This window comes from Artemia franciscana, chromosome 16, assembly GCF_032884065.1.
Source record: "Artemia franciscana chromosome 16, ASM3288406v1, whole genome shotgun sequence".
NCBI lineage: Eukaryota > Metazoa > Arthropoda > Branchiopoda > Anostraca > Artemiidae > Artemia > Artemia franciscana.
Window position 1 is genome coordinate 14,674,104 of NC_088878.1, and position 26,742 is coordinate 14,700,845.

At 35.2% G+C, this 26,742-nt stretch overlaps 1 protein-coding gene across 1 annotated transcript; it reads right to left on the minus strand.

The window, feature by feature from the left end:
• On the minus strand, positions 1-26,376 carry LOC136036773 (uncharacterized). The gene is made up of 5 exons (XM_065719099.1): positions 26,257-26,376; positions 22,672-23,051; positions 15,504-15,776; positions 12,348-12,562; positions 1-883 (listed from the first exon to the last, which is right to left on the minus strand). The coding sequence occupies exons 1-5, from the start codon at positions 26,374-26,376 to the stop codon at positions 783-785; spliced, it is 1,089 nt and encodes a 362-aa protein (XP_065575171.1). The 3' UTR covers positions 1-782.
• Positions 26,377-26,742: the final 366 nt, after the last annotated feature.

Below are 26,742 nucleotides of genomic sequence, written 5' to 3' on the forward strand. Positions count from 1 at the left end.
TACACAAAAATTTAACTTTATCTCTAAAAAAAAATAACTTACAAACACAGTTTTTACATAGCAAAATAAAACGTCAAAATTTCAATTATTCGACTAATTATTATCTTCCCGTATGAGCTTGTCGTATCTTTCACGCATTCTTTTTCATCTTGTAAGTTGGTGTTTTCCTGCAACTATCCTGGCCCCTTAAAATACCTAAAGATTATATTTAGAATAGTAACATTCGGAGTTTGGGGATTTCAGGTCCTGAAAACACAATTTCACTCTTGTCAATACTGTAGAAAGTATAATTCGAATTCACTCATCAAGATAGTCAGTTCAACACCAGTCACAATTTAGTTTATCAGTTTGAAATCCCAAACCGCCACTGAAAAATGCCTAAGATAGTGTACCTGTTATCAACGGGATAAGATTTCACTGGCACTATCTTTTAACGTTTTTCGTCATCCATTATCGATAAATCGCCCTCAGCTTTTGGGATGCTTAAAGGCTATTCAAAATAGGCCGGAAGTATTATTTAGGAGTAATTTGTATATTTTCCACATTTCTTGTGCGCCTACTTTACAATTATATATCTTTCTTGACTTTCAGCAGACTCTATAAGCTATCTATTTAAAAGTAAAACCATGTTTTAGGTGCCAGTAACTGGCACATTAGCGTATGGCGTGGCATTTATGCTCATGCTGTTCTTGCGATTCGAAGCAGTTTGTCGAACGGAGATAGAAATTAATACACACTTGACTAGTACCATTAATTTGAAAAGCCTAAAATACACCAAGTCTTTATCGTTTTTCTAATATAACTGGAGTTCCATCATCGTTTTGTTGACCACTTCCTAATGTCGTTTTACCATCTTTTCCAATTAAAAGCTGAAGACACGATCCTAAAAAGAATACAACATAGACATTATATTTTTTCAGTAAGAACAAGTGAACATGGTTTTACTGAAGGCTCCCAGGTCAAAGAAATTGAAAGAAATGAATTTTATGACGATTTTCAAAAACAACAAAAATGGTAATGAAACACAAAATTTTCCAGAGGACCCAGAACTTGGGCCCTTTTCTGACCACTAAATAGATGTCTGACATCTGGACTACAACAACAGGCTTCAGAGACAATGAAATTCAACCAAGCAACTAGAGCCAAGGTGTGTCCAACAAAGTTATTCCAAATTAGTTGTTAATTTTGAAACCCAAATTTTTGTCACAGGTGATCGAATTGTTAAATTGACAGTAATATTTTAGATCTTCAATTTTCATTGGCAACATTCTAGAGAGAATTTGGTTTTTATTGAGACTCGTTCTCGGATCGTCAATCTTACTACAGAGTAAGATGATCAAATTGGGTTATCAAAATGGTGTAGAGATTCGAGTGTTGTAGCATTTGAAAAAGTAACTATAAAAGTATCTGCTTATATCGCCATGCCCAGCAATGAAACAAGAGTATCAGACTATAACATTGGAAGATTCAATTGGGTATTGTTTGGGTGCTAATCAATACAAAAATGACATATAAAATTAACTTTCATTTCATGTCATTTCAAAGATTTTACGAGAATCTGGTCTTCACTTGATTTAGATCCTATCAAATTGTCGAATGGTGGGTTGCAAACACTAATCGAAACTTGTAGAAAATTTGTTGTAGTTGTTCAGAAAAAAAGATTTAATTTGATAAGCTGATTATTAAAAAAAAATGCTTAACCAGTTCAGACGTGGTATCTCTAAAAGTATTATGATGCAAAATTTTTAACTTTACAAGAGCGAAAAAATGAAAAATATACTTCAGGTTTTTTAATTTTTTTGGGAACTATGTATAGTGTGATGACCTTGAATCTTTTAGAGCCATCCTAGCCGAGCGGTTAGCACGCTAGATTTGAGACTCTTTGTCCATGAGTACAGGGTTTCGACTCCTGGTGTCGCTGTTTATTTTCCCAAATACCAAATTTGGAGAAAAAATTAGTAAAACGACGATATGGCCTGTAACAGATTCTTTTTATTAAATTTCTTGTAATTTTATTTGTTGATTCCAATAATTAAATAAGAAATGTATTGCCTTTGCCTAGCTTATTTGCTTTTTCCGAAATTATTATGTTCTTTACTAAGAGGAAAGTGCGCAATTGCAGAGAAGTAATTCATGAAAGTTGTTTGGAGCACGGGACATTTCGTTTTTCACATAAAAAGCAACAAAACTTAATTAAATTAAAGGTACTAGAATATATTTCATTAAATTATTGACTTTAGTAAACAATTTGTATTACATGATATACCCTTGACGATTTGCATACTTAACGTCTGAAAAAGAACATTTTGCAAAAAAAAAGAAAGCAATATCAAAAAGATTAAACAAAAAACCAGAGGGTAATAGAAAAAGTCTGAAAGTAGACTCGAAACTAGCACGATTTCAGAGCGATTCTATAATTTTTTTAAAATTTAACTGACAACCCAGTGTTTAAGGAAAAAGCTCTAATCCTCACCCCCTAAGGACTGGGTATGTGCGCACCTATAAATATTGCATCTATTTATCTGTAAGTTTTAACAATGTCCTTGAAATTTTTGGTTTCTCTTTTTTTTTCACAACTCGGACACCCTATTGCAAAGGTAAGAGGCAACAGAGGCAATTTTCCATACTTGAACTTCATGTACTCTATTGTGTCTTTAACGGTATGTATAAAGGTACTCAATCCACTTTCAGAGGCAAACAAGAAAGGTTCACCAAGTGAGTATTTATCCCCAAGTCACATTTTTAGAGAAAAATTTATTTTATAGAAAGTAAGGAAGCCTAAACATGATTGCGACAGCAAGTTCTTAGTCTTTAAATCTCAAATATTAACTGAGATTATGCTCTTTGCCATATTTTCGTTATAGATCTGAAAGCGATTCCTCCCCAGAGACATTGAAAATAGATAGTGGAAATACACTTCCTCACATTTTGACCCCTTCAACTTCAACATTTCAGCTTAATATAAAGCGGTACGACTAAGACCTGCATTTGAGCTCGCCATCTATAAAAACATGCTTAATCACAGCATAGATGAAAGAAATGTAAATCCTTTTCTGTTGCATTTTGGCGCAGTTCTGATTTTTCATTTCTGATCAGTGTTGATAAATACTATCGGTTATGTCAAAACATTTTAAAGTTTTGCTGAAACGTTTTAAAGTTAGTTTGAAGATTACTGGCAGTGGCAGGTAAAAAAAGCTGCGTGTTCCTGCGTAGGGTCCTGCAGCGACTGGGTGATCAGAACAACTCGGAATTAAGCAAGAAACAGCCTTAAAGACGGTTCACAAACCTGTATAGTTCTCGTTATTGTATACATATACATGGACTTTCGCCCCCCTAACAGCCTCAAATCAGTGACCTAGCCACAAACTTGGTCAAAACTGATTTAGAATCTCGTACTTCGTTAAAGATACCCCCATGGCAGCCTAAAAATGGATGGCTTCGTTGTAAAGTTTGTAAAAACTGGTTTAGAATTTCATTTACTGTTACAGATACCCCAATGGCAGTCTCAAATCGACGACCTCACAGAGAGGTTGGTCGAAACTGAATTAGAATTTCATATTGCTGCAGACCCCCCCCCCCCCCCCATGATGGCCCCAAATTGATGACTTCGCTGTAAGGCTGGTTTAGAGTCTCGTGTAGAGTGAAAGATAACCCCATGGCTGCCTCAAACTGATGATCTTGCCATAAGGTTGGCCTCGTTTGGAGTTTCGTATACTGTAACAAATACCCCCATTGCACCCTCAAATCGATGACCTCGCTGTAAGGTTGGTCAAAACTAGCTTAAAATCTCGTATACGGTTACAGATACCCACTGTAGTGAAATATCAACAGTACGATCATCCTAAAAATATCTGTCACCTAGTGTCTCGGTGCGTATAAAAGTTCCTCCCATTTTCCGTGTTTAAACGATCCATTGTATGTTTCTCTGTTTCAAGATCAACATTAAAAAATGGTGCGAACCTGTATTATTTATTATTGAGAAAGCAGAAAGAAAGGGGGTGAGCCGGCAAAATGGTTCTGTACTGTCACATCTCACGGGTATGAATTATGACTTGACTGAGTGGCGGATCTAGGATTTCTTAAAGGTGGATTTGGATTAAATTGTAGCAAATACAGAAATTTCCAGGGCTAACAATTCATTAACGCTGCAACAGGGAAATAGCCAGAATTTCATAAATAGTGGTAAAGCAATTTGCCACAAAATGTTTTACCCCAAAGGGGCAATCTACTGAAATTACAGCAACATTACAGAAATTTTCGTTGAGAACCCGACTAATCCATCGAATTTGGCTTGAATGCAAATACCTGAACTGCTAAGTTGGCTGCGAGGACTTCCCCCTTGAAGAATATATTCGATATTTTTTTGCACATACGTGCATATTACGTAGTGAAATTTAAGTTCCGTGAAATCAACAGAAATCCCAACCAAGGAGAATAAAATAGCAAGTAATTATTTTATTTTTAGTAGTTTAAACATTTGATTATCTCCTTTTTTCAGCACAGAGGAAACAGTTTTAAAAACCAGTATCTGACCATCTTCTTAATGAGCTCCTCAGTACTACAGACAATAAAAATCCAACCAATATCAAGAAACATATGTGAAAATAGGAAGTGACTAAATTTAATTTAGCTTAGAGTCTGCATTCATACCGACCACATAATTTCTCTTTGAAAAAAAACTGGTAAAATTCTTTCGTTCTATGAAAAAATCTAATGTCGCTTATGTTTCTTCTGGTTAATATGTACTCCGGAGCAGCTGCACCTCGGTTTGGCTTTGTCTAATGGTTGACATAGGAATTGATTGTACTGTTTATGTTTCTATACAGTGCAAATTCTCGATGGTAGCCTTTAAAGATGACCTAGCCCCAAAACCGGTTGGGAATCTCGCACTTTAAGAAAGCAGATTACAGAATTACATCAAATACAAAATGAATGCAAACCTATAAGTTATCAATGGATTAGAAACTAGAAAAACAAAATAAACATCCTCTTTTTTCCTTTTACTCTACCCTAACAGTTCTTACTATTTTGTTCAACAGCCTTACATCTTCCAAGTCAAAATACTGCCCTGCATTACGAAAGCCGGTACAATTTAGGCATCCATTGACAACAATTAAATAACTATAGAGAGAACCGGTGAAAAAGAGCATTTCCGGCCCCAAAATTGCTGTCGCTTGAAATATTGCCTAAATTCATATTAGTTCTGTTTTGATTGTCTTCCACAAAGGAAAGACATGAGAGAATTGTTTAACATAGCAATATTCAGTATCTAGTAATATAACATCTTCGGTTCTTTTCCCACACCAAAGCATTTCATTCATCATCTAAACTATTATCATAAAACTAAACCCACTAAACATAAAAACAATTCATTCATACGATTCCCACAAACAATTCCCATTAATCCATTCATACCTCAATCCTGAGCAGATTTTAAATTATTCATTGTTGCATAGTCATTATCAAAAATTCACATTTTCTGTTATTGTTGGCATCATTACGTTAAGAATAGCGTACAAGCCTCATAGTTTTGATTGTTATTAATACAATGTAGTTGGCTGTGTCTTTTGTTACATCGCTAATTATTGATATAATTAACGTTATTTGGTATTCAATCCTGGTTTTTATGTACGTTGTATAGTTTCAAATTTGTGTTAACAATAGTAACAACTTTTACAACTTAGATAATCTGAACTCTTGTTAGAACTCATTTGAGTACTAAAAAAAACTGTCCTCGCCGGAGCATGACACGTTGCGCGTATGTGAGGACTGTGGTAAAGTTAGGCGCAGTCACGTTCTTAGTTCTAAACTCCAGACAACATAATATGCCATCGGCTTTTTCTCAGCTGGATCCTAGCAAAGAGCAAAGCACTTTCTAAAGCTTGCTCTTTACTAATACCACTGACTATCTTCAGTTATAGTCAGAACCCATGCACTGGGCTAAAATTTCTGTACCAGTAGACATCTTAATGTAATATGTTTATAGTACAAGGAGCAACATTTGATTGTCACAAGGTATTGAACACATTTAATATGCATTTAGCGTTTAATATACTATAAGGAGGCTAAATGTTTAATTTTGTTTAAATAAATAAATTGAAAAGGTAAAATTCTTTTTTGTAGTAAATAAAATCGAATATTTAAAATTTAGAAAGGGGTTGCCTCATCCTCAAGACCTTGCCATTTACGCTAAAGTTTTGACTTTTTGTCCTAATTCCTTAATAACGATTCTTGATATTAATAAGCTCTTTTTAATTTCCAATCACCTGTTATGAAAGAGTGTCGGTGGGTGCAGACTGGGGAGAGGGGGCGGTGCCTGAAACTACCTTGAGGGTTCCGGATTTTCCTGTATAATCTGACTAGGAATCAGAAATGAAAACTTTAAAAAATAAGCCTTTTTAGCTTAAAGTACAAGATAACATTGAAAAAGACAAAAATTAAAGTCGGAGGTAATAGGCTTGAGACTGCCTGTGCAGGATTTCAACTCTTGTTGATAGAAGAGCATCACCAAGTTCTGAAAACCATGTTGTGACAAAGAATAGGCACGGGATTCCGCTAAGCCTCCCTTCATACTGGAGGTTCCAAGGACTTCATGCTGCCCGGTTCTAAGCCGGCTTAAGCACTTCAGTATAGATTTGAGAAGATGTTTGGTCCCCGTCCTGCATTGGTATCCGGACCATTGCTTTTCCTGAGGCCAAAATAATTTCAATGATTTAAAGAACATGAAAAATGGAACTTGGAATGTTTTGACGTTAAAAAATAACTATCATATTGATAGTTTGACTGGCGAATTGAGCGGATTCGAACTGGACTTATTAGGGGTTTCAGAAACTCATATCCCAGGGGTAGGAAGCATGACATTAGGTGATATAGAATTTGTTTACTCAGGCAGGAAGGATGGGGTACATAGACACGGAGTAGGGCTCAAAATGAATAAGGAAGCTGCAAGTCTTATTTAGGCTGGGAAGGTATTAATAATAAAATAATAATTGCTCATTTTATGACTTCAGGGTTCAGGGTATCAATTATAGTAGTATATGCCTCTGTAGAGCGGACTGACGGAGATACCAGTGATTCAGATAAATTTTACTTACAGTTACAGAAGCAAATAGACAGGGTCCCAGGTAGAAATATGGTGTTTTCGTTCGATTGTAACGCCCAGAACAGTGGAAATAGGGATATATGGTATCCTAGCCTAGATAAGTCTGGTGTAGGAAACACTAATGACTACACTCTGTTGCAATTTTGTAGGTATACCAATCTAGTTATAAAAAATACGGTGTTAACGTGGTATTCAAGTGACGGTAAGACAGCAAACCTTATTGATTAAGTTATTGTAAACCAAAACTGGCAGGATCAATACAAGATACTAGGGCTTGTTAAACTATGTTGAAAGTAAAGAACACCATCTGGTAGTGTCAAGGGTTAATTTAAAGTTAAAATTTCGGAAGAGTGACTACCTCCCGGAAAGTTATAATGTTACAAGACTTCAGGATGAGAATTTGAGAGAAACTTTTCAGGAACGGTTGAATACTAAACTGGACAGTTTAAAATTTGACAATGTGGGAGATGGATGAAATCATTTTAGGAAAACAATTTTTGAAGTTGCTGATGGTGTAATAGGGAAGAAAGTTAGGACTGTAGCTAGGAATACTTATAAAAAACTTTATGTTTAATATTGAGGAGAAGGGGCTTGTACAATAATTATCTCAGTGATTGATCATATGAAAACAAAAGGAATGTAAAAAAAGTGGAGAAAGCATTAAAATATGAACTAAGGAAGTGTGAAGTGGAGGCCTTGAATAAAGTTACCGAGGATCTGGAAGATGCAGTTATACGGCGCACTAATGAAATTCTGTAATGGCGTGTAAATTAATTGAGAGAAGTCAATCTGGACCTGTCCCAGTTAAAGATAAGAACGGAGACACAATTAGTGACAAGGAAAGAATTATAGAGAGATGGACAGAACTTTTTGAGAATGTGCTAAACCGAGATAGAGTTACAGGAAAAGATAAGGAAGAAAATTAAAAAGTTTGTCATACCTTGAATGTGAAAGAAGATTTTTTTTGTGAGGAAGAATTAGTGACACGAGTAAAAGGATTAAAAACGAATAAGGCTCCAGGTACTGATAGTGTGGTAAATGAGTTTCTTAAATATAGAGGCTCTGAGGTTAGAAATAAGTTACTCAAGATTATGAATATGATTTTTGGAAGAAGGGGTTGTACCTATCGATTTAGGAAAACCTTAATCAAACCAATCTATAAGAAAGGTGATAAGAGTGAGTGTGGTAATTATCGAGGCATTAGTCCGGTCTCTGTAGGTAGCAAATTACTTAGTAACAATATACAATATACTTTTTTAGACTGAGAGATGCTGTAGACAAAGTATTCAGGGAAGAACAGTGCGGTTTTGGAAAAGGTAGAGGATGTGCCGACCAAATTTTCACTCTAGGTCAATAACTGAAAAGTGCCTAAGTTATCAAACACCTTTATTCCTCAGTTTTATAGATTATGAGCAAGCGTTCGATTCTGTTAATAGAAGAGCTTTAGTAAGGGTCTTATCCTTGTATTATATTCCCCTTATGATTTGCTAGATATTTTCCGGAGAAATTGTCAACGGATTGTTCTGGGTACCCAGCTGACTGATCATATTTAAAACAGTAAGCGGTGCGAAAAATATCGTTGAATTCTGCTAGAGCTAAACGGAAAGCAGATCGTCCACGGTTGGGGTGGGAGAATGTCATAAAGAAAGATTTAAAAGAAATGGGAGCTTCCTGGGAGGGTGTACAGAGGGAGGCTTTGAATAGATTGGGATGGAGGAGGAGCGTGCTTAACTGTGTTGGCCTCAAGCGGTTTGGTGCTGCGATGAGTTGTTAGTAGTAGTAATAGTAGTAGCATTGAATATCATAAATATTTTAATAATAAATACTAAATTATTGAAAACATCAGTGCCGGCCCGGAAGTATTACGGTTTCTGCCAATTTTTCATGCGGGGATGTTCCGGCGGAATTATCCGACGCTATTTTCTGCGTATTTTGATTTCTGGGAAATGATTTCCACGGAAGAGGGCCTTTCTGGAGTGATCGAGAAACCGATTAGAGATTAAAATCTTATTTAAATGAGAGAATGCTAAGGAGAATTTTTCAGGCTGACCGGAAGCAATTTTACAGCGAGTGGAGTCTCAGCGAGGATGGAATTGTCTGAAGGGTATTTGATGGGGAAGGGGCTCCCCCTCCATATATGAAGGATGTCCCCCTCCTTAATACCTTGCTCTTTACTCTAAAGTTTGACTGTCTGTCTCAATTTTTTAAGATCATTTACTAAAACACGGACCTTTTTAATTTGAATAGGAAGCTTTTCTAAAGGTGCTAACAGCTTTAGCGCAAAGAGTAAGGTAATGGGGGGGGGGCAACCCTTCATATAAGGAACAAATCTCCCGAGAATTAATTTGCAAATTTTGTTTTAATTTTTCATGTACGGTAAGCATTTACGGTATATCTCATGTACGGTAAATAAAAAAAAAAAAAATTATACTGAAAATAAGGAGCAACATTAAAACTACAAACGAACAGAAAGTATTCTGTATATGAAAAGGGGTTGTCCCCACCTCAACACCTGATACGCTTAAGTTTTTATTGTTTTAAAAAGCAGAGTTGTGACAAACAGTCAACACTTAGTGTAAAAAACGAGTCATTGAGGAGGGAACAGCACCTTTCATATATGGAATAATTTCTGTTCGTTTTAAGTTTTAATATCGTTCCTTACTTTCAGTTAAAAAACTTGTTTTTTCGTTAAATAAAAAAATAAAAGCCTATTGCCTATTGCTTACACATAGCTTTTGTAATGTGGAAATAAACAAACATTTTTCTCGGGGGGGGGGGATTTTCTCTGGAGGAATTTTTTAGGAGAGGGATGTGGGGGATACCCCCTCTTAAAAACTTCGCTCTTTACGCTGAAGTATGACTTTGTATCCCAATCCTTTACGAATAAAAAATGAAACATAAGGTTCGTTAAATTAGAATTAGATAGCTTTTTGAACATTCTAAATAACGTCAGCGTGAAGAGCAAGGTATTGTGGAGGGGGTATCCTCCCCATATCGGAATAAGTTTTAGTTTTAATGTTGATCCTTACTTTCAGTTGAAAAAACCTGCTTTTGTTTAATCACTCAAAGGCACAAACAATTCTCAGGGGAAAACATTGAAATGCCGCTGATTTTGAACAGCCAAAAATAACCAACAGTTTATTTTTCTTTATTCGGAGGCTGAGCCGGTGTAATTTCATATCTAAATTTTTGTGGTAAGCATTAATGTCATCGAAGCTTATTTTTATATTATTCAATGTTTGGATCAAATTGTCCAAAATTGATCGTTTAATCAAATTATCGCTCAACACTTCACTTCCAATTTAAAGCGAAACATCGCATCGTAAAACTCTTCTAATAACGGACTTGAAGCAAAACAGTGGTTTCGCTTTGAATGCGTGAACTAATGCCTATCAAACAGTTCGTGGTAACGAACTGTAGTACGGAGCGACCCGGCTCAATAGTAACCAATACTCTAAAAAATGGAATTTGATATCAATAGCTACATAAAAAGAATCAAATTTAAATGCTGATTTTAAATATATAAGTTTAATCAAGTTTAGTCTTACCCATCAAAAGTTACGAGCCTGAGAAAATTTGCCTTATTTTAGAAAATAGGGGAAAACCACCCCTAAAAGTCACAGACTGTTTTAAAACTATTTTACTGTTTTAAAAAGTAGAGTTAAGAGAAAGAGTCAAACTTTAGCGTAAAGAGCGGGGCGTTGATGAGGAAGCAGCCCCTTTCATATACGAAGTAATTTCTGTTCGTTTTAAGTTTTAATGTCGCTCCTTACTTTTCGTTAAAAAAACTTGTTTTTTAATTTAATAGGCAGTTAGATTGCCTCTGCATTGCCTTTGTCAACATAGCGTTAATCAGCGATACAAGGTGAGATTGTGACGTAAATTATGAAAATAAGGTATACAGTTTGCCTGGGGTTCTCACTACAATTGACTTGTTCTCCCTACGTTTGACTTCATCTCAACACGCCATACTATTCTTTGAAGCTATCATTTTTAAAACTGTATTTTTAAACTTAATATGAAGGGGAGTCTGACTCCCCTTCATATTTCTCTAATTCATTAATATGAAAATAACAGAAAAAAAATATGGGAATCAAAACCTCCGGTTAAGGGTTCTCGATGTTGGTGATCCTAACTGTGTACTTTTATTGTAGAAATGATACGGAAATGACACAAAAAAATAACATTTTTTGAGAAATATTGTGTTTTAATTTGATTTCTATCAAAACGGCTTTATAAAAAGTAAATGGAAGAAAGTATTAGCTTCCGAACGAGTCCCAAGTCATATCAGTAATATTTTTCAGTTACCCGCTAGCCCTGGTGGAAGAATAAAATTAAGACAACAATTTATTAGCTGCATTTCAATGCTACCTAACCTAAAATGTGATTTTTTGGAATTCTCAGAATGAGAAGGCTGAGAATCTGGGCTTAAAGGTTTTTGAAGATAGAAATCTCAATTAGATACTTTTACTTTAATCCTCAATCCAGTGTTTTAGAGAGTATTCAAGCTATTTCTAGAAAAGTATTAAATACATTGGAGATTTTGTTAGAAATGTAAACGGATTCCTACAAGCTGACATTAAACAATATATAGAGTTATAAAAAAAAAAAACTTACATAGCTGAGAAGATCAAAATCCAACCTTAGAGAAACAATTCGTTCTTTACTTGGTTACATCTGACGCTACAATCCCAAATTTTTAATCGCAAATTATTAAATTTTTATTCCAACAACTTGGCAGCCATCCAATTTGTCTCTAATTTTTTTTTCCAAAGGGGGTTCTTTTCATTAGCTTATATAAAGCCTACTTTAGTTATACAGATATTGACGAAGAAAGTGCATTTTTAGGATATTATTTAAATTTTTTCTGGGTTAAACGATATTGTGGAACTTCAAACTCTTAAATATTTTTTTTCTGTTTTCTCCGAAAAAAAAAACAAAAAACAAACAAACAACCATACACTACTTAGTTTTTTAATGCGACCTCACTTGCAAGTACATTAATTCCTGAACGTTAAGAGTAACATCTCACTCAGGACCATAATCAACATTTAAAAAGGAGATGGAGGAGTGTGAGTTTGTGTAATGGGAAATTTTTATCGGGGGGGGGGAGGAAGGGGGTCATCATAAAAATAGTTTTTTCGTCATATTATAGCCAACAATTATGCATGGTTATATAATTTTCGCTGTCATAGGGATGAGGGTTCAGACCGGGAGCTATCAAAATTTCCATCAAAAAACTAACCTGTAACTCGATTCTTTTTAACTTCAATCTGAAGATCAGTATTCTTTAGAAGCTCATCTACTAAGTCATCATGGTTAACTCGGGTTGCATCAAGCTTAGATTCTTTCCCTTCTTCAATTTTCTGTCTCCGTTCTAAGCTTAAGGATGCTGTATTTGGACTCTTCCTATCTATAGATCCGAATTCACTCTGTCCACTGGAACTATTACTGGCATTTCTATAAGAAACTAAAGTCAATGAAGCGATATAAAAATGAATTTTTGTTGGGCTATACTTCAAAAATGTAATCCTCTCTAACATCTTCAGCATAATTAGAACTGCTATGAATTAAATACAAATTTACCGAGCATTGAGCATGGTAAGCACTAAAAAGCGTTGACATACAAAACTTTGTACAGATATACAAAAACAGGGGCAAGGAAGGGGCCGCGGAAGGTAGTTTCAAGCAGATGAGGCTTGGTTGATTGTCGTGCCAACAAATGGTAAGACAAAGATAGTGGATGGAAAGAAAATTTAAAAGTTAGAATAGGCAAGGATTAGAGTTTTTTTCATAGATGAAAAAAATCGGGAGAGTACAAAGATAGGTCTTCGGCCTTGAATTAGGATATTGGGAACGCCGGTAACAACAGCGACTAATTATAATTATGAAACATGGATACTTTGAAATATCAAGAAAGTTATGCTACAGCTTTCCCAGAGGAATTAGCAAAGGACAGTTTTGAGTACTCGTTTGACTAATCGTGCATCAAACAAGAGGCAATAAGAAAAAATGGTCTGATCCTATTTCCAAAAAGACAAATTAAGATGGCTAGGGGACTTTCTACTGTTGGAAGATGATTACTACTACTGTTACTACTACTACTAACATCTCAGTATAGCACCAAGCCACCTGGGACTAAGAGAGCTACATGCCCTGTTCATCTACTTAAGTTTTCTCACGTTTTACTCTTTACCCACTCCCATGAAGCTCTAGTTCCCTTTAGATCCTTCCATATGCCTTTGATGTCAAAAAAGCACAACGTTTGGCAATCTGTCATCCTTAAACTGTAAAGCGTGGCCTAGCCATCTTAAACTTTCTTTCATTGTTATATAGAAAGCGCGGTCGAGTCACATTTTTTGTACATCTTAGTGATTCCCAACGGGGAGCAGGCCCCTTCGGTGGAGCATGACAATATTTTGGTGGATCATGGGCAAGACACGCACCCTTTGGCTGACTACACTTTAGAACTTTAACTAAATATATATATGATTCATGTGAATGACGTTATATTCAAATGGGTTTATGGGGAGAGAAAGGTACATGATAGTATTACAATGACGTTATACATTGTATAAAAGGTGTTGTTTTCAGACAACATTTTTCATTAGTATAAAATATGCAGAGAACACAACATAAAGAAAGATATTAGTGGCCTTTTAACTTCCTTCAGGTGAATACACGTAAAATTTTGGATAACAAAATTTAAATATTACTTGGGGGACATCAAGATTCTAGAAATGTCTAGGTGGGACACGGCCAACAATCGGTTGGGGACCACTGGCATAGCTTATTGTTTAATAGACATAATAGGCAGTCACTCAACCGGGTACATAGGATTGTCGTTAGACGATTCTTCTGGAAATCGGACAGTCAAAAGACGGGACAAAGAGTAGTAATCGGAATAAATTGGGAAAGAGGAACATTCAGAGCTTTTTTAGTGTCCAGTGGTCTGGTCCTGCATGGTCCTGCATTGAGTTGCTAGTAGTAGCAACAGTGAAGTAAGCTGAAAAAAAGTATGTTTTTTTAGTTGAGCCTTTAATAAGGTTCAAGTCCGTGTATTTACCAATATGCATCAAAAGTTGCTGGAGCATTTCAGGAACATTATATATATATATATATATATATATATATATATATATATATATATATATATATATATATATATATATATATATATATATATATATATATATATATATATATATATATATATTTACAAAAATAATCAAATTAACTTTGCTCTTTTTTATTTATTTTTCTGAGCTTTTATCTAGATGAAGAAGAGATAAAAATAGAGCAAGCGATGTTAAATTAGAGGACTAGGAAAATATGGACTAGCCGAGCGGAGGAGGGGTCGTAGTCATCCTTTGCATTTAATTCCGTAAGAGTATGTGATGTTTTTTTCCTCTCTCTATTTTTTTCCTTTCTTCCTTCATCATTTGAGCTTCTTTTGTATTGAGTAGCGTGATATGAACGTGGTTTTAATTAGCCGAGGGTGATAACCTCGCTTGCCCTTATAAGCTTATTGCCTTTCTTGGTAGGCGAATGGTGAATAGTGTTTGTTTTCTTTTCTTAATAAATGTATATCTCATTATCTCATATCTCTGATGAATGTTAAATGAATTTATCTCGATATTAAAAGAAAAAAATGCAGCTAGTATATCCCTCATATTTGGCATTATAAGAGTGTGGAAAAAATTACTAGCGAGAACCAAAATAATTGTAAAAAAAGATAAACAATACTAAGCGAAAGAGAGAGAAAAAAAAAAACAGTATCAGCCCTTTCTCCTCATTTTTTAGATAGGAAAAGACGAACGTGCTCAATTAAAGGGTCCAAACCAGAGACAAAGAGAACTTACAGTGATAAGATATTAAAGATGAATGTACAAGATGTTGAAAGAAAAGTTTCATGTTACATATTAATGTTACATATTAAACAATGCAAAATCTTTGATCTTTGAAATCGTCTGCAAATATGGCAAAATAAAAACAGGATTTGTATTCCAAATAAATTTACGAATATGTTCTTTACTTTCAAAGTGATAGAAACTTCCAAGACCCATAACCTTGCAAAAGAAAAACAACAACAAAAAAACAGGCACATATGGACGAGTTTAGAGTGATGAGTCGGGATTAGTTTAAGCTTTGATAAAACAGCAGAAAGCAGGCAAATCATATAACCCATATACATATCGTAAGATCCCCTCCCTCTCCCACCCTTGCGTTCGTGCCTGAACACAACGAACATACCACTGGTACCATTGCAATGTGCTATATCATTCCAAAAGCGTCACCACAACCCGGACACCACAACAACGAAGGAATCTCCAACATTAAAGCAAACACATGAAGACAAACAAACAAGTGATAAGACACATCACCAAAAGTTTTTGAATACCTTCTACGCCTATAGACAACACTATCAACAGTGAAGGACCCAATGCTATCAGAGCCACTACTATAACAACTATCACAAGGGCTTATGGTGGCATCTACTGCCGGACTGACTTTGTTTGCTGAGGCAAGACTAATTTTGACGCCGAGTCCAAGTCCGACACCCCTGGTCCAGTTTGACTCAATTACTGTCAGTATGCGAGGACGATCTGGCTGCTCACTGTGATTGTCGGTTTGTTTCGTGAGGATAGGCAAAATCTCGTCACATGCAAATGCTCTATGAATAAAAGCAGGAAAGAGAATAAGCAAGGTGAAATCATGCAGTTAGTCTACAGGCAGAAACTTTAATCATGCACAAAATAGAGTATTTCCAACTACAGCACTGCAAAAAGCCTTGGGTTAAAAAGTATATATTTTAGATGAGCACACAATTGTTAAAAGATTTACAGGACATTCTCTGATTATAAAGGGTATGCCAGTTAAAGAAAAACCAGCCATGACAGGAAGATAGAGGAACTCAATACGCATCGATTTTTCCTTTAAAGATGTACAAAACGCATTGTAATTTACTTTTAAATGATTTCAGAGGAAACTCTAGTGCAATCCAAAAAATTCTATATTCTACAAGAACAGCTATCGTAAGCGTGGCCATTCCTTCTTTGGCTTTTGCAAAAAACATACAAATTTCACTAATTTAGGTTTTGCTTTTTAAGCAGCCAAAAAAGTAGTTTTGCAGCACAGTCGGTATGACAGAGGGCCAAAATAAGATCTAAAAAAAGTATTAAAATAAATGTAAAAATAATTTCAAGTCTTTAAAAAAAGAAAATTCTATTCATGCTCCTACTGACATCTTATAGCAGCACCAAGCGGCCAGAGGCAATACAAATGCCAACATTTCTCATTCGCCCTACTCTGCTCAGAGCTTCAGTCCCTCTAAATGTATTGCCTACTTCCTTTAAATCTTTTGCATGACCTTTTCTCACCCCATTTAGGAATGTCTGGGTTTGGCCCTAGCTGAATTACCAGAAAGCACAATTTTTGGCAACCTATCATCCTTCATCTGTAAAAATCAACCCAGCTATATTGACCTTTCTTCCATTACGACACTAGAAAGTGAGATGAGACCCTTTTTTGTACTGCTTAATCTGTGCCTCCTGAGATATGCTACCTTCTGCTTACAGATGGCTATTCAGAGTACTCTAACTTCCAAATGACTAAACCTGTAGCAAAAGTTAGCATATCTAAAAATAATCACGCTTTCATTTTATCTGAAAACAAGGTAAAGTTAAAAAATAAAAATACTGGTTCTGATGCCAGTCTGATGCCATTTTATCGGAACTAATGGTTCAAAACGGCTAGAATAATATGTCTCATCTTTAAAAATGCTTTGAAACTGGTGGACCATTTTCGCAATCATGAAACTACGATAGGAAGGCATCAGTTCACAACCTGACAGCAAGAAGCCGCCGATCATCGAGCTGAATGAAGGCTTTACACAAGCCCATACCACTCTTCGTCAGGACACTGTTGTCAGAACATGACAATTCACTCCTCTCGACAAGCGTCGAGTCCTACACTGAATTTGGGTAGGTGCTTTGGTTCAGAAGTAAAACCAGAAGATATCATGCTCATTAGTGTCAAGAATTAAAAAGAGACCATAACAATGCAACCTGTTCGATTAGAATAAGAATGAAATAGACGCGTGAATTTCTTTACCGACTTGCTAAAGCTGATTCTTGTTTTCTGATTTCCCCTACGACATAATACTTTTTTTTTTCATTTTTTTTTTGATAAGGAGGGCTTAGGCGCGTGTCTCAGGATACAGCAAACCTTTTAATATTCCGACCTTCATTTCCAAGGATTTCTAAAAGGAAAGAAACATACGTTTCAAAAATAAAAAGTTGAGAAAGGGCGTCGAAAACCAAAATATATAATGAAAAGTGAGCAAAAATCAAACAACTCATTGTGCTCAGTTTACGGGGCGGAGGGAGGGGGTACTAGACTTGAATTTAAAACCAACGAAATTTAAAACAAATAAAACACAAAACACTTTTTGTGTTTTATTACCACGATTCCTCCAAAACTCAATATAAACTTTATCAAATCGATTCGAAAAAGAATGAGACGATATTTGCCCATTCATTTAATATACCCAACATCTCTAAATCTTTTCATCAGTCATATTGGTATGAATTCAAACATTGACACATCAAATCTTTAACCATCAGGCTCAGTTACGTGAAAAACTAGAATCTGATGCATCACTTCTAAAAAAAAAAGAACAAAAGCTTTTTTCTATTGATTCTAAAGAGTCAAAACAGCCTTTTTTGTACCTAAGTTGATCATTAAATCATACAGTTTCGAGTCAAATAATCTTATTTCAAACTATTTAATTTGTCTGAATTTACAGTTTTCGATTCGCTTCTTATCTCATTATATCCACAAATCCACTGAATTCTAAAAAGATCATTTTAAGGGAAGTTAAAAAGAAATGTGAATACAGAAAAATCAAATAGAAATAATCACAACCAAACACGAACAAATGCTTTATAAAATTGTGCGCAAATAGCGGCAAATAAACAATGAAAATCATAAGGTTTGGGGGAATTTAGGCTACTAGAGCCCCCCTCCCATCAGCATATGCTCGAAAAGAGGCTTTCTTCATCAAGAAAAAGAGAAAAAACTGCATCAATTGACCAATCATATACATATATTATGATATTTAAACAACACTGAAGCAACACAACTTCTTCCATAAATTATCAAAATAAATTTGCTTCTTATTAATAACCTTCCCCCACTCCCTCAAAAAAATGTGCATGCCTGTATAGGATATTTCAGCAAACATTGATAAACAAAATTGTTTATAGATAATCAATAAAATTATGGAAATATTTTCAAACATACGAAAATACTCTTTGCATTGTATAATGTTTAATGTTGCCGATTATATAACACTATTGATTAAAATCAGACCCTTGTACCTCCAAATTTTCAATTGTATGTCACGCTGATTAGGAGCGATTATTTTTCAAACTTTTTTCGTAAATTTGGTGCCAAGGGAAATAAGGAAAAATTTTGCTATTTGCATGTGGATTTAATTTATTGCTCCATAATCAAAATCTTATTTCTGGAACGGATAAAAGCATAAGGTTTATACTTCCGGTTTTACAACATTTTCTAACTGGTCCGCACTTTTTAAAAATTTATTTTTGCACACATACTTTGTTTTTCAAAAGCAGAAAGTTCTCTAGCCTTTGCGCTTGTTTTCCTCACAGAAGTATTAATTTAAGATAGGTTAGACACCCTGCTTTGGCAAACAGCCAGCGCTTTTCCTTCTAATCCCACGAGAAAAGGTCATTGAAGCAGGCAAAACTGGTCAGTTAGGTCGACTTCTTTGTAACAATTCATTGCAACCATTCCTTTGTTCGGCTTACCTGATCACGAATTACAGAGCTTTTTCTATCTAATCTGGAATTTATTCAGGCAACCCAAATATGGTTTTCCAAATGGTTCATTTCAGGAAGACTCACAGCTTCTTTTTACGAATTTACAGGTAATCTAATAACCAGGTCCCAACTCTAATAATATCTTGCTATCCCTTTCCATGTCCTGACTCTGTCATAAGGCTCTGCAAAAATGGTGACCTTCTCTCAGTAAATTATAAGGCTTGTTCTCAGGAGCCTCAATTATATTCGTTAGTATCGTTCCATATAAGTCCTCGAGATAAACAGAGATAGGCAGACACCGGTGCCAAAATCCCTTGTAATGTTGCGGCAACTGTGACCCATGGGTCAAAGTGGCGGAGCACCATATGTTCGTATAAGTCCTATATCACGTTTGCAGAGGGATTATGATTATTCTAAGTAATTATTTGTGAGGTCAAAAAAAATTTAGTTCTAGTGGCTTTCTAAAGCCTGATAATAGCCTTTCGAGCTTCATACTTCTTTCCAACCTTTTCAGAGATTATTCACTTAGCTTTTTCATTCGTTTCGAGTTTATTATGTCCTTCATTCAGTCAAAAAGTATTCGACATTCCGTAGTTTGACTTAGACACAAGCTATCGCTTTCTCTTCCTTCTTATGCATCTCCTCATCCCCTATTTTTATATATAGTATATATAAAATAATTATCATAATATATATTAAGATTATAACATAAAGTTATATGTATATTACTCTCTTATTTGGTTTTCTTCACATTTTCAGCGTCAGGATACGTTATGGAGCTTGCACTGGAGCCACACGGTGATTTAATCTACTTGTTTGTAACCAATAACATCTCTGGGCAGTTATTGAGCGTATTAGTATCATATCTACGAATGCACTACGGGGAGGGGGCACCTTATTAGTATCCACTCCACAGAAAAAAACAAAGGTCTGATTTTTCACACCAGATTTCTCATGCGGGTCATTTCGGCTAATTTGCTTGGCTCTTAAATTTTCGCGTTTTGCTTGTGAATGCCATCATATCGCATTCTTACAACTTTAATTAGATTGGGATATTCAACATTAAAGCCAGTGTTTCCAGTTCTATTTATGTAGCAACGAGAACAATTAATCTTAGACTATTCTACTTTCAAAATTTAAAACTACTTGTCTAATTACTTTTTTTATTTTATGCTGGATTTTTTGCACTTGTTTCCTCTTCCCCCAAGCAAACTTTCGGCAAATACCTCAGAAATTCTTTGCTTGAATTTTTTCGTCTATAAACGATCTTACTCGTTTTGATCTTACTCGCCACAGTAAAGATAATTGATAAACAGGCAACTTTTTCGTAAGCAATCAATTCCGACTTCAGAGAGTCAGGCAAAAATAACTCTATATAACACGTATTACCGACTGAAAATGAAAAGTTGACAATGAAACTATAATAAAAATCTAGATTCTCGACGGTCTCGAATCAAAACAAAAGTCAAGCACACGGGGTAAATTTTGTCAGTTCAGAAAACTTGAATCAAGGAAAAGGATCTTGCAATCAGAGAAATTTAATATGAAATAATTATTTGCTTCCCTAATTAATAATTATCGCGTTATTCTTTAGTTTTAAGTCATGGGGAGTCAAATAAGCAATTTTAATTGAATTAAGAAATTCTGGCATGAACTCCGTTCCTTCTTCCCGTTCATCCTTCACAGACTCACGCACGCTAAACTAACACGATCCTTCATTTGATTGCAATTTTACTTTCGTTTCTAACAACGGTTTTTGATGTGCAACATTTTCCTTTACAATTCAATGTTATTTTGCTGTTTTCTTGTTCCATGCCTTTTTCTTTAGCTATTCAGTGTCATTTGTCATCTTGTGTAAATTTGCATGCCTCATAGATTCTAATACCACTTTTGAGGAGGGGGAAGAATGTAATTTATACTCTTGAAATGCATGTAAAGTGGTGTCACTCAAATGATTTTTTTCTACCAAAATTAAGATTTTAAACGAATTTTCTCAGACTCGTGACAGATCTAGATCTTTTTTTTTCAGGCCAGAAAATCCCTTGGTTCAAATACAAAAAAAATAATTATGGGGCAATTTTCAGGAAAAAAAATTATACATACATAAATAGGTTCACAGTTTTTCCTTTAAAGAGAGTAGATAGATATACTGCTGAACAAGATGGCTTTCCCGCCCTGATTGTACGAGACGTTGAAGAAACTACATATACAGATTTCATTAATGATGTTGATAGTAGCTCGGAATTAAATGATCCAGACCTTGACAGCAAAAGTAAGGACTCAGTACCAAGCCAAAGAGGAGTTTCCACTGAAGTATTGGCGCTGGGAGAAGCATTGGTAAAAATACTAAACCTGGTTAAAATCTTGGAAATGTCTTCCATGATCATTTTGCAGCTATCTGCAAGACATATAATCTTAGTCCATCCATCACAAAGGATATGAATGTTCGACGGAACAGGACCCTTACCATGATAGAAATATATTGTACCCGGAAAGAGCCACTGCACAACTTCTTAAATCTAAACATTCGTGACGCTAAAGTCAGAGAGCTCGAACTTCACTTCAGAGCAATGAGTGGTCCATTGTGGAAGGTGTCATTAGGGTTCTTTGCCCGTTTAAACAGGCAAGGATGACGATGATAGCTAGTGGGTATAATTATGTTTCTGCAAGCAAAGTTGCGTTGAGGGTTGAAGGATTTCATTTGCTTTGTGAGACACCGGATAGTGGTGCTATTACTGATTCAGTCAACGACTTGAAGGAATTATTGGCTATTCAGCCCAGGTAATGTCTTTTATTTACCAGTCCTAGGTTTGAATTGCTACTTTTTACAAAAGCTGGCTTTTTTACTCTGCAATTTATGAAAAAATGAGCAATATAAACAGATATTCAGCTCGTCAGGCCGTCTCCTCTCTTCTCCAGCGGTTCAGTTCCTAGAAGAGAAGTACAGGAGAACTCTCTCAATTCTAGTTGAACTCTTTTCAAATTGACGTCCTTCCTATCAAGACAGAAATTAACCAAATACATCACTGACTCCAATACAGCTTTTTTTTAGTTTCTCGACACGACTAGGCTGCGGTTGAACTCTTCAAGTCAAAATGCTAACAATACAAGCACTGACTGCGTAGCAGCAAAAACTATCAGGACATATGAGGAGACAGTTCCAGTCTTCTTAAACGAGATACAAAGACCAGGAAAAAATAGTTCTGATCCACTAGAATTTTGGACTGACTGCTTTTACACTTACCCAGAGTTAAGTAAAATTGCATGCATGCATGTCGCAGTACCTGAAAAGAACAGAAATATCTGTTAAAACGGCCGTTTTTTTTTTAATAAAAACAGGCCGTTTCTGTTCTTCAATAAAAAAAACGGAAAAAAGAAACAGAGTTCTGTTTCTTTTTTCTCCGTTTCTGTTTCGTTTTTTAATTGCCATTTTTTACTATTTCTGTTTTAACCATAAACAGAAACGGTGGCGACCCCTATTACAGAGCAGTCTTCATTAAAACAGAAAAATCTTTTTTCGCTTGTTTCAGGATTCCCGACCATTTTTCTGATTCGTCTTAATTTCTGCATTTTTGCCGAGATCCTGATTTGACTGTGATAGCGTTTACAAGAAGTCGTATCGTATTGGTACTTCAAAGATAAAGTTGATGACAGCAAAATCTTATTAATTATCCACACAAGTGCTAGAAAATACTTGCAATTAAGCCTTTAAGAATTACTAACCTCATGTGTCCAGAGTCTCCTAAGCTACTTTGCCGACTGTGCTGAGTATTTTGACTCCCTAAAGAACCATACTGCCCGGGCCCTACAGTAACAGAGCCAAACCCCGACGTCCCAGAGCCAGAGTGATTGGAAGAGTTTCTACTGTGCGTTCTACCATCTACTTCCACAGTTGGTGATGTTCCACTTTCTGAAATTGTTGCTACTTGGCAGTTTTTAGCAAAATCCTCAATATTCAATTGGCCACTTGTGGGCGAATCCACCTCAGAAAATTCTGTAAAAGAAATAAATAAATATAAGGCTGTAGTGTATGAGGTAAGAACGTTTAGCAGAGGAGTCAAAAAAAGAAAAAGAAAAAAGGGACAACGTTCAAACGGCAAAGGCTTCAATAGTATAGATGGCAGTGGTCCAGAAGCTCCAGCTCGTTAATGCTGAGTGGGCTGATCAGCACGTGTCTCTTCAAGAACAAGTCTCAAGTACTTTTAAGTGGCTTTACATCAAAATCCCAAACTAGGTATATCTGTCAAGCAAGGCCACTTGGTTCTTCACCAGTTTTGGGTTAATGAAAATGTATATCTCACAAGATGAATAGCGGCAGAACATTCTTTTTTATTTTGTGTATAGCAATGCATATAAAATCAATTTGGCTTCCAGGAATGACATTTACATTTTTGAGTCGTAGAATCTAAATTTGACGGATACAGGATCATCCGATTAAAGCTGTAAAAAATCTACATCTAATATTTAATGAGATTAGAATCTCAAACATTCATTTGGCAAATAAGCAAATCTACACTTTACAATTAAAAAATTCAAATAACAACAAATCATCTAATCTCTATTAATATGCATGACAAATTTAAAATGGACTCAGTGACCTTTCGGTGAAGGTTTTCAACATGTAATATGACGTTGAAAAAAATAAATAGCCAGAAATAAAGCTGCGAAATCGCGTGATCTCATACCCAGAACCAGAATCACATCTGAATCAAATCCCGTTCTTGGCACATCAGCTGTACACGCGAACTTTTCAAAATAACAAAATATAGGCGCGATGGTATTGAGTCTTCCAACGACAATTATTGAATGTTATAGTTTTAATAAAGTTTCACAACAAAATCTTCTTTACGATTTTTTCTAATTTTCCGACACTCCTGTAGTTAGTTCATTTGTTCCGCTGCCTGAAACGAATTGAAGACGATATGGAAACCTGGGAATCACGGTATGGTGTAAAATATCCTGTTATGGCGTATTCTATAACTGAGGAAAAATTGGGCAGCCATCTCATTGTAACGAAAATCTTTTTAAAATTTCATGGAGAGTTCAAATCTTCACAACACAAATTAAAATATGATTGCAAAGTACCAGACAGGGCTACTATTTAAGATAATACTATTGGTTTCTAAAACATAAATACATACAATATAAAAACATAAATATAAAATATAAAAACAATAAATTTGTTCCCAAAACATGCTTTTTAGTAGATTCCATCTAAATAAAACAATTTTTCAATTGTCTCCTTAAAATAATGGCTAGTCAGTACACAAACCTTCCAAAGAATCCTAATTCCGAATCCTTTGGGATATAGCTGTAAAATCATCAAATAGCTATAAACTTAACATCATCTAGAGGATATAAACATCCTGGTAGATGGGTTAATAGAACATATTTACCCCTAACAGTTTTCGGACGATATTGCATAATAAAATATGTTCCCTGTCGCAGACCTAGGTGGATTCTCAGGATTTTATCTAATGTTCTTTTTTCTTTTAATTATGACATTTCTTGCAATGAATTAAATTAGGGTTGAAGGTTCGTGAACAATCTTAATTTACATACAATACGAAACGAAAAAAAAAACGAAGAAAAAAGAATAGACAACAAAACTAAAAAACACCGTTTTCGTTCCGAAAATGTTTCTTTGTGTTTCAAACATAGGCATTAAGATTAAATTTCATTATGTAACCAAAACTCTTCCGCTGTTTACAGTATTGCTCCGGTTTTTTGCAAAATTTTGTTTTTGGATTTATTTAAAAAAAAAAAATCGAATGCTATATTCAAGAAAGTAATCAGATTTTATCTAGTAGAGACATTTCATCCCCAACAGTTTTTTTTTTTTTTTAAACTGTCGCGTTTAAGACAAAAAAGAAGAAACATTACGTAACACTACGAGGACTAGAAATTTTTTGAGCACAGAAAAATTAGAAATCGCGACAATTCGATGATCCCCTATGGTGCTGTGCGAAAAAGATGTAGGGTACCAGATCGATACAGCAAAGCTTTTCGATGCAATCAATCTTCAAACTATTTTGACTTCGTTGACATCAACCCTGGCACTGTCTACATACAATATAGTTTCCATGCCTATAAGAGTCGAAACATTTTTTGGTCCACCTGTGGGCGTCATGTTTTTTTTTGTGTTTTTTTCTTTTAGTAAAAACAGGACATCAAAAATCTTCAAATGATTACGAAGAACTTTATTCATACCCAGTTTTTAATTCCAAGGGCATTATTTGGCTCAGACTATGACCTGTCGCAATGCCGAAGGAGCCAACCGAGAAATGTTAATTGAATTGTCTTCGGATGTAATTCAATTTTTCAAGTTACACAAAAATTCTTGATGCAATTTAGTAAATGAGGCGTTGAAACTAAACTCGAACAAAACATTTTTTGCTTTTATTCTGCAACAAAAAGATTTAATTGTGCAATTTGTACCACGCCTGCCCCTAAAGTGATTGATCATCAAGCATGAAAACAAACAGCAAAAAAGGTCATAATGAATAAGTACTTGTGCAGAAGTCAATTGAAGCATGAACAAATAACTTTCCAAGTTCAAAACCATTGGATGGCACAAGATGTTTTTGTATCAATTATAATAATTTAATTCTAGTTCTTCTGAGTATAATTACAACTTTATTCGGTTCCTTCGTCTCAATCATAGACTTCCTTTGCTTGTAAAGCCTATAAGTATAATGGTTGGACGTTAAATTGCATGGGTTCAAATTTAGACTTTACCCCTTGTGTTCAGGGGCGGAGGATTTTAAGGGGGGGGGGGCATAAAAGGTTGCCTGGATAAACTTGCGAACAAAAAATAACTGCAATTTTAAGGGAACTTCGACAATTATGCGTCGTAGGTAGGTAATGGAAATGGTCGTGAATTTAATGCAAAATCTGGCGAAGGTTAAAGTTGTATTAAATCAGTTGAAATTAAAATGGTATAAAAATATTGGTACAAAAAATAGTAAGTTATAAAAACATCCCACCATAAAGAAAAAACATAAAAAGCTGTTCACAGTCTATAAAAAAATTATATTTCATATTTTATGCATAAATTTTTGCCTTTGCACTTCTGACCACTATAGCGAGTGAGTTAAGCTTTTTATTGTCAAAAAAAAGGCCTTGAACATTCTTTTGGGGTCATGCACTATTTGTGACAATTTGTATAGGTCAAACCATATTCGTCCACAGCTTGAGTATGCTTGCCCGGTGTGGCATTTCGGTCTTACGGTGGATCAGTCCGATAGACTAGAAATTATCCTGAAGAGACCCCTGAGAATTATCTACGGTCAGGGCAAAGTGCCTTACATTCTCCTTCTCAAGGAATTCCACCTCCCTACCTTGGCAGCCTGACGTGTTACTCTTTGTACCAATTTCGGAAATAATCTGGGTTGTAACCCACGCTTTCAATGTATACTCCCAGCCCATTATTGCCCTCCAAAAGCCCCGTTTACCTCGATCAAAAGCACAAAAATCCCAGTTTTAAATCCTGTCAATGCAAGAACTGAGCGCTACAGAAAGAGCTTTGTGCCAGCGTTTGTTGAAATCATAAATGCATAAAAATTGCAATGCATCATTTTAATGTGTCGTTTATATTGTTTATGTATTAGTTTTCTTGTTTCATTTTTATCTGACAGGCCAGTTGGATTCATTGGTGTATGTTTTTTTTATCATGTACTTACGTTTTTACTTATGTCCCCATTTTTTTTTCATTTTATTCATTGTATTCACTGTATTTGACAGGCCAGTTTGATTGACTGAAGGCAACAAGTTCGGTAGTTTTATGTTGTGAGA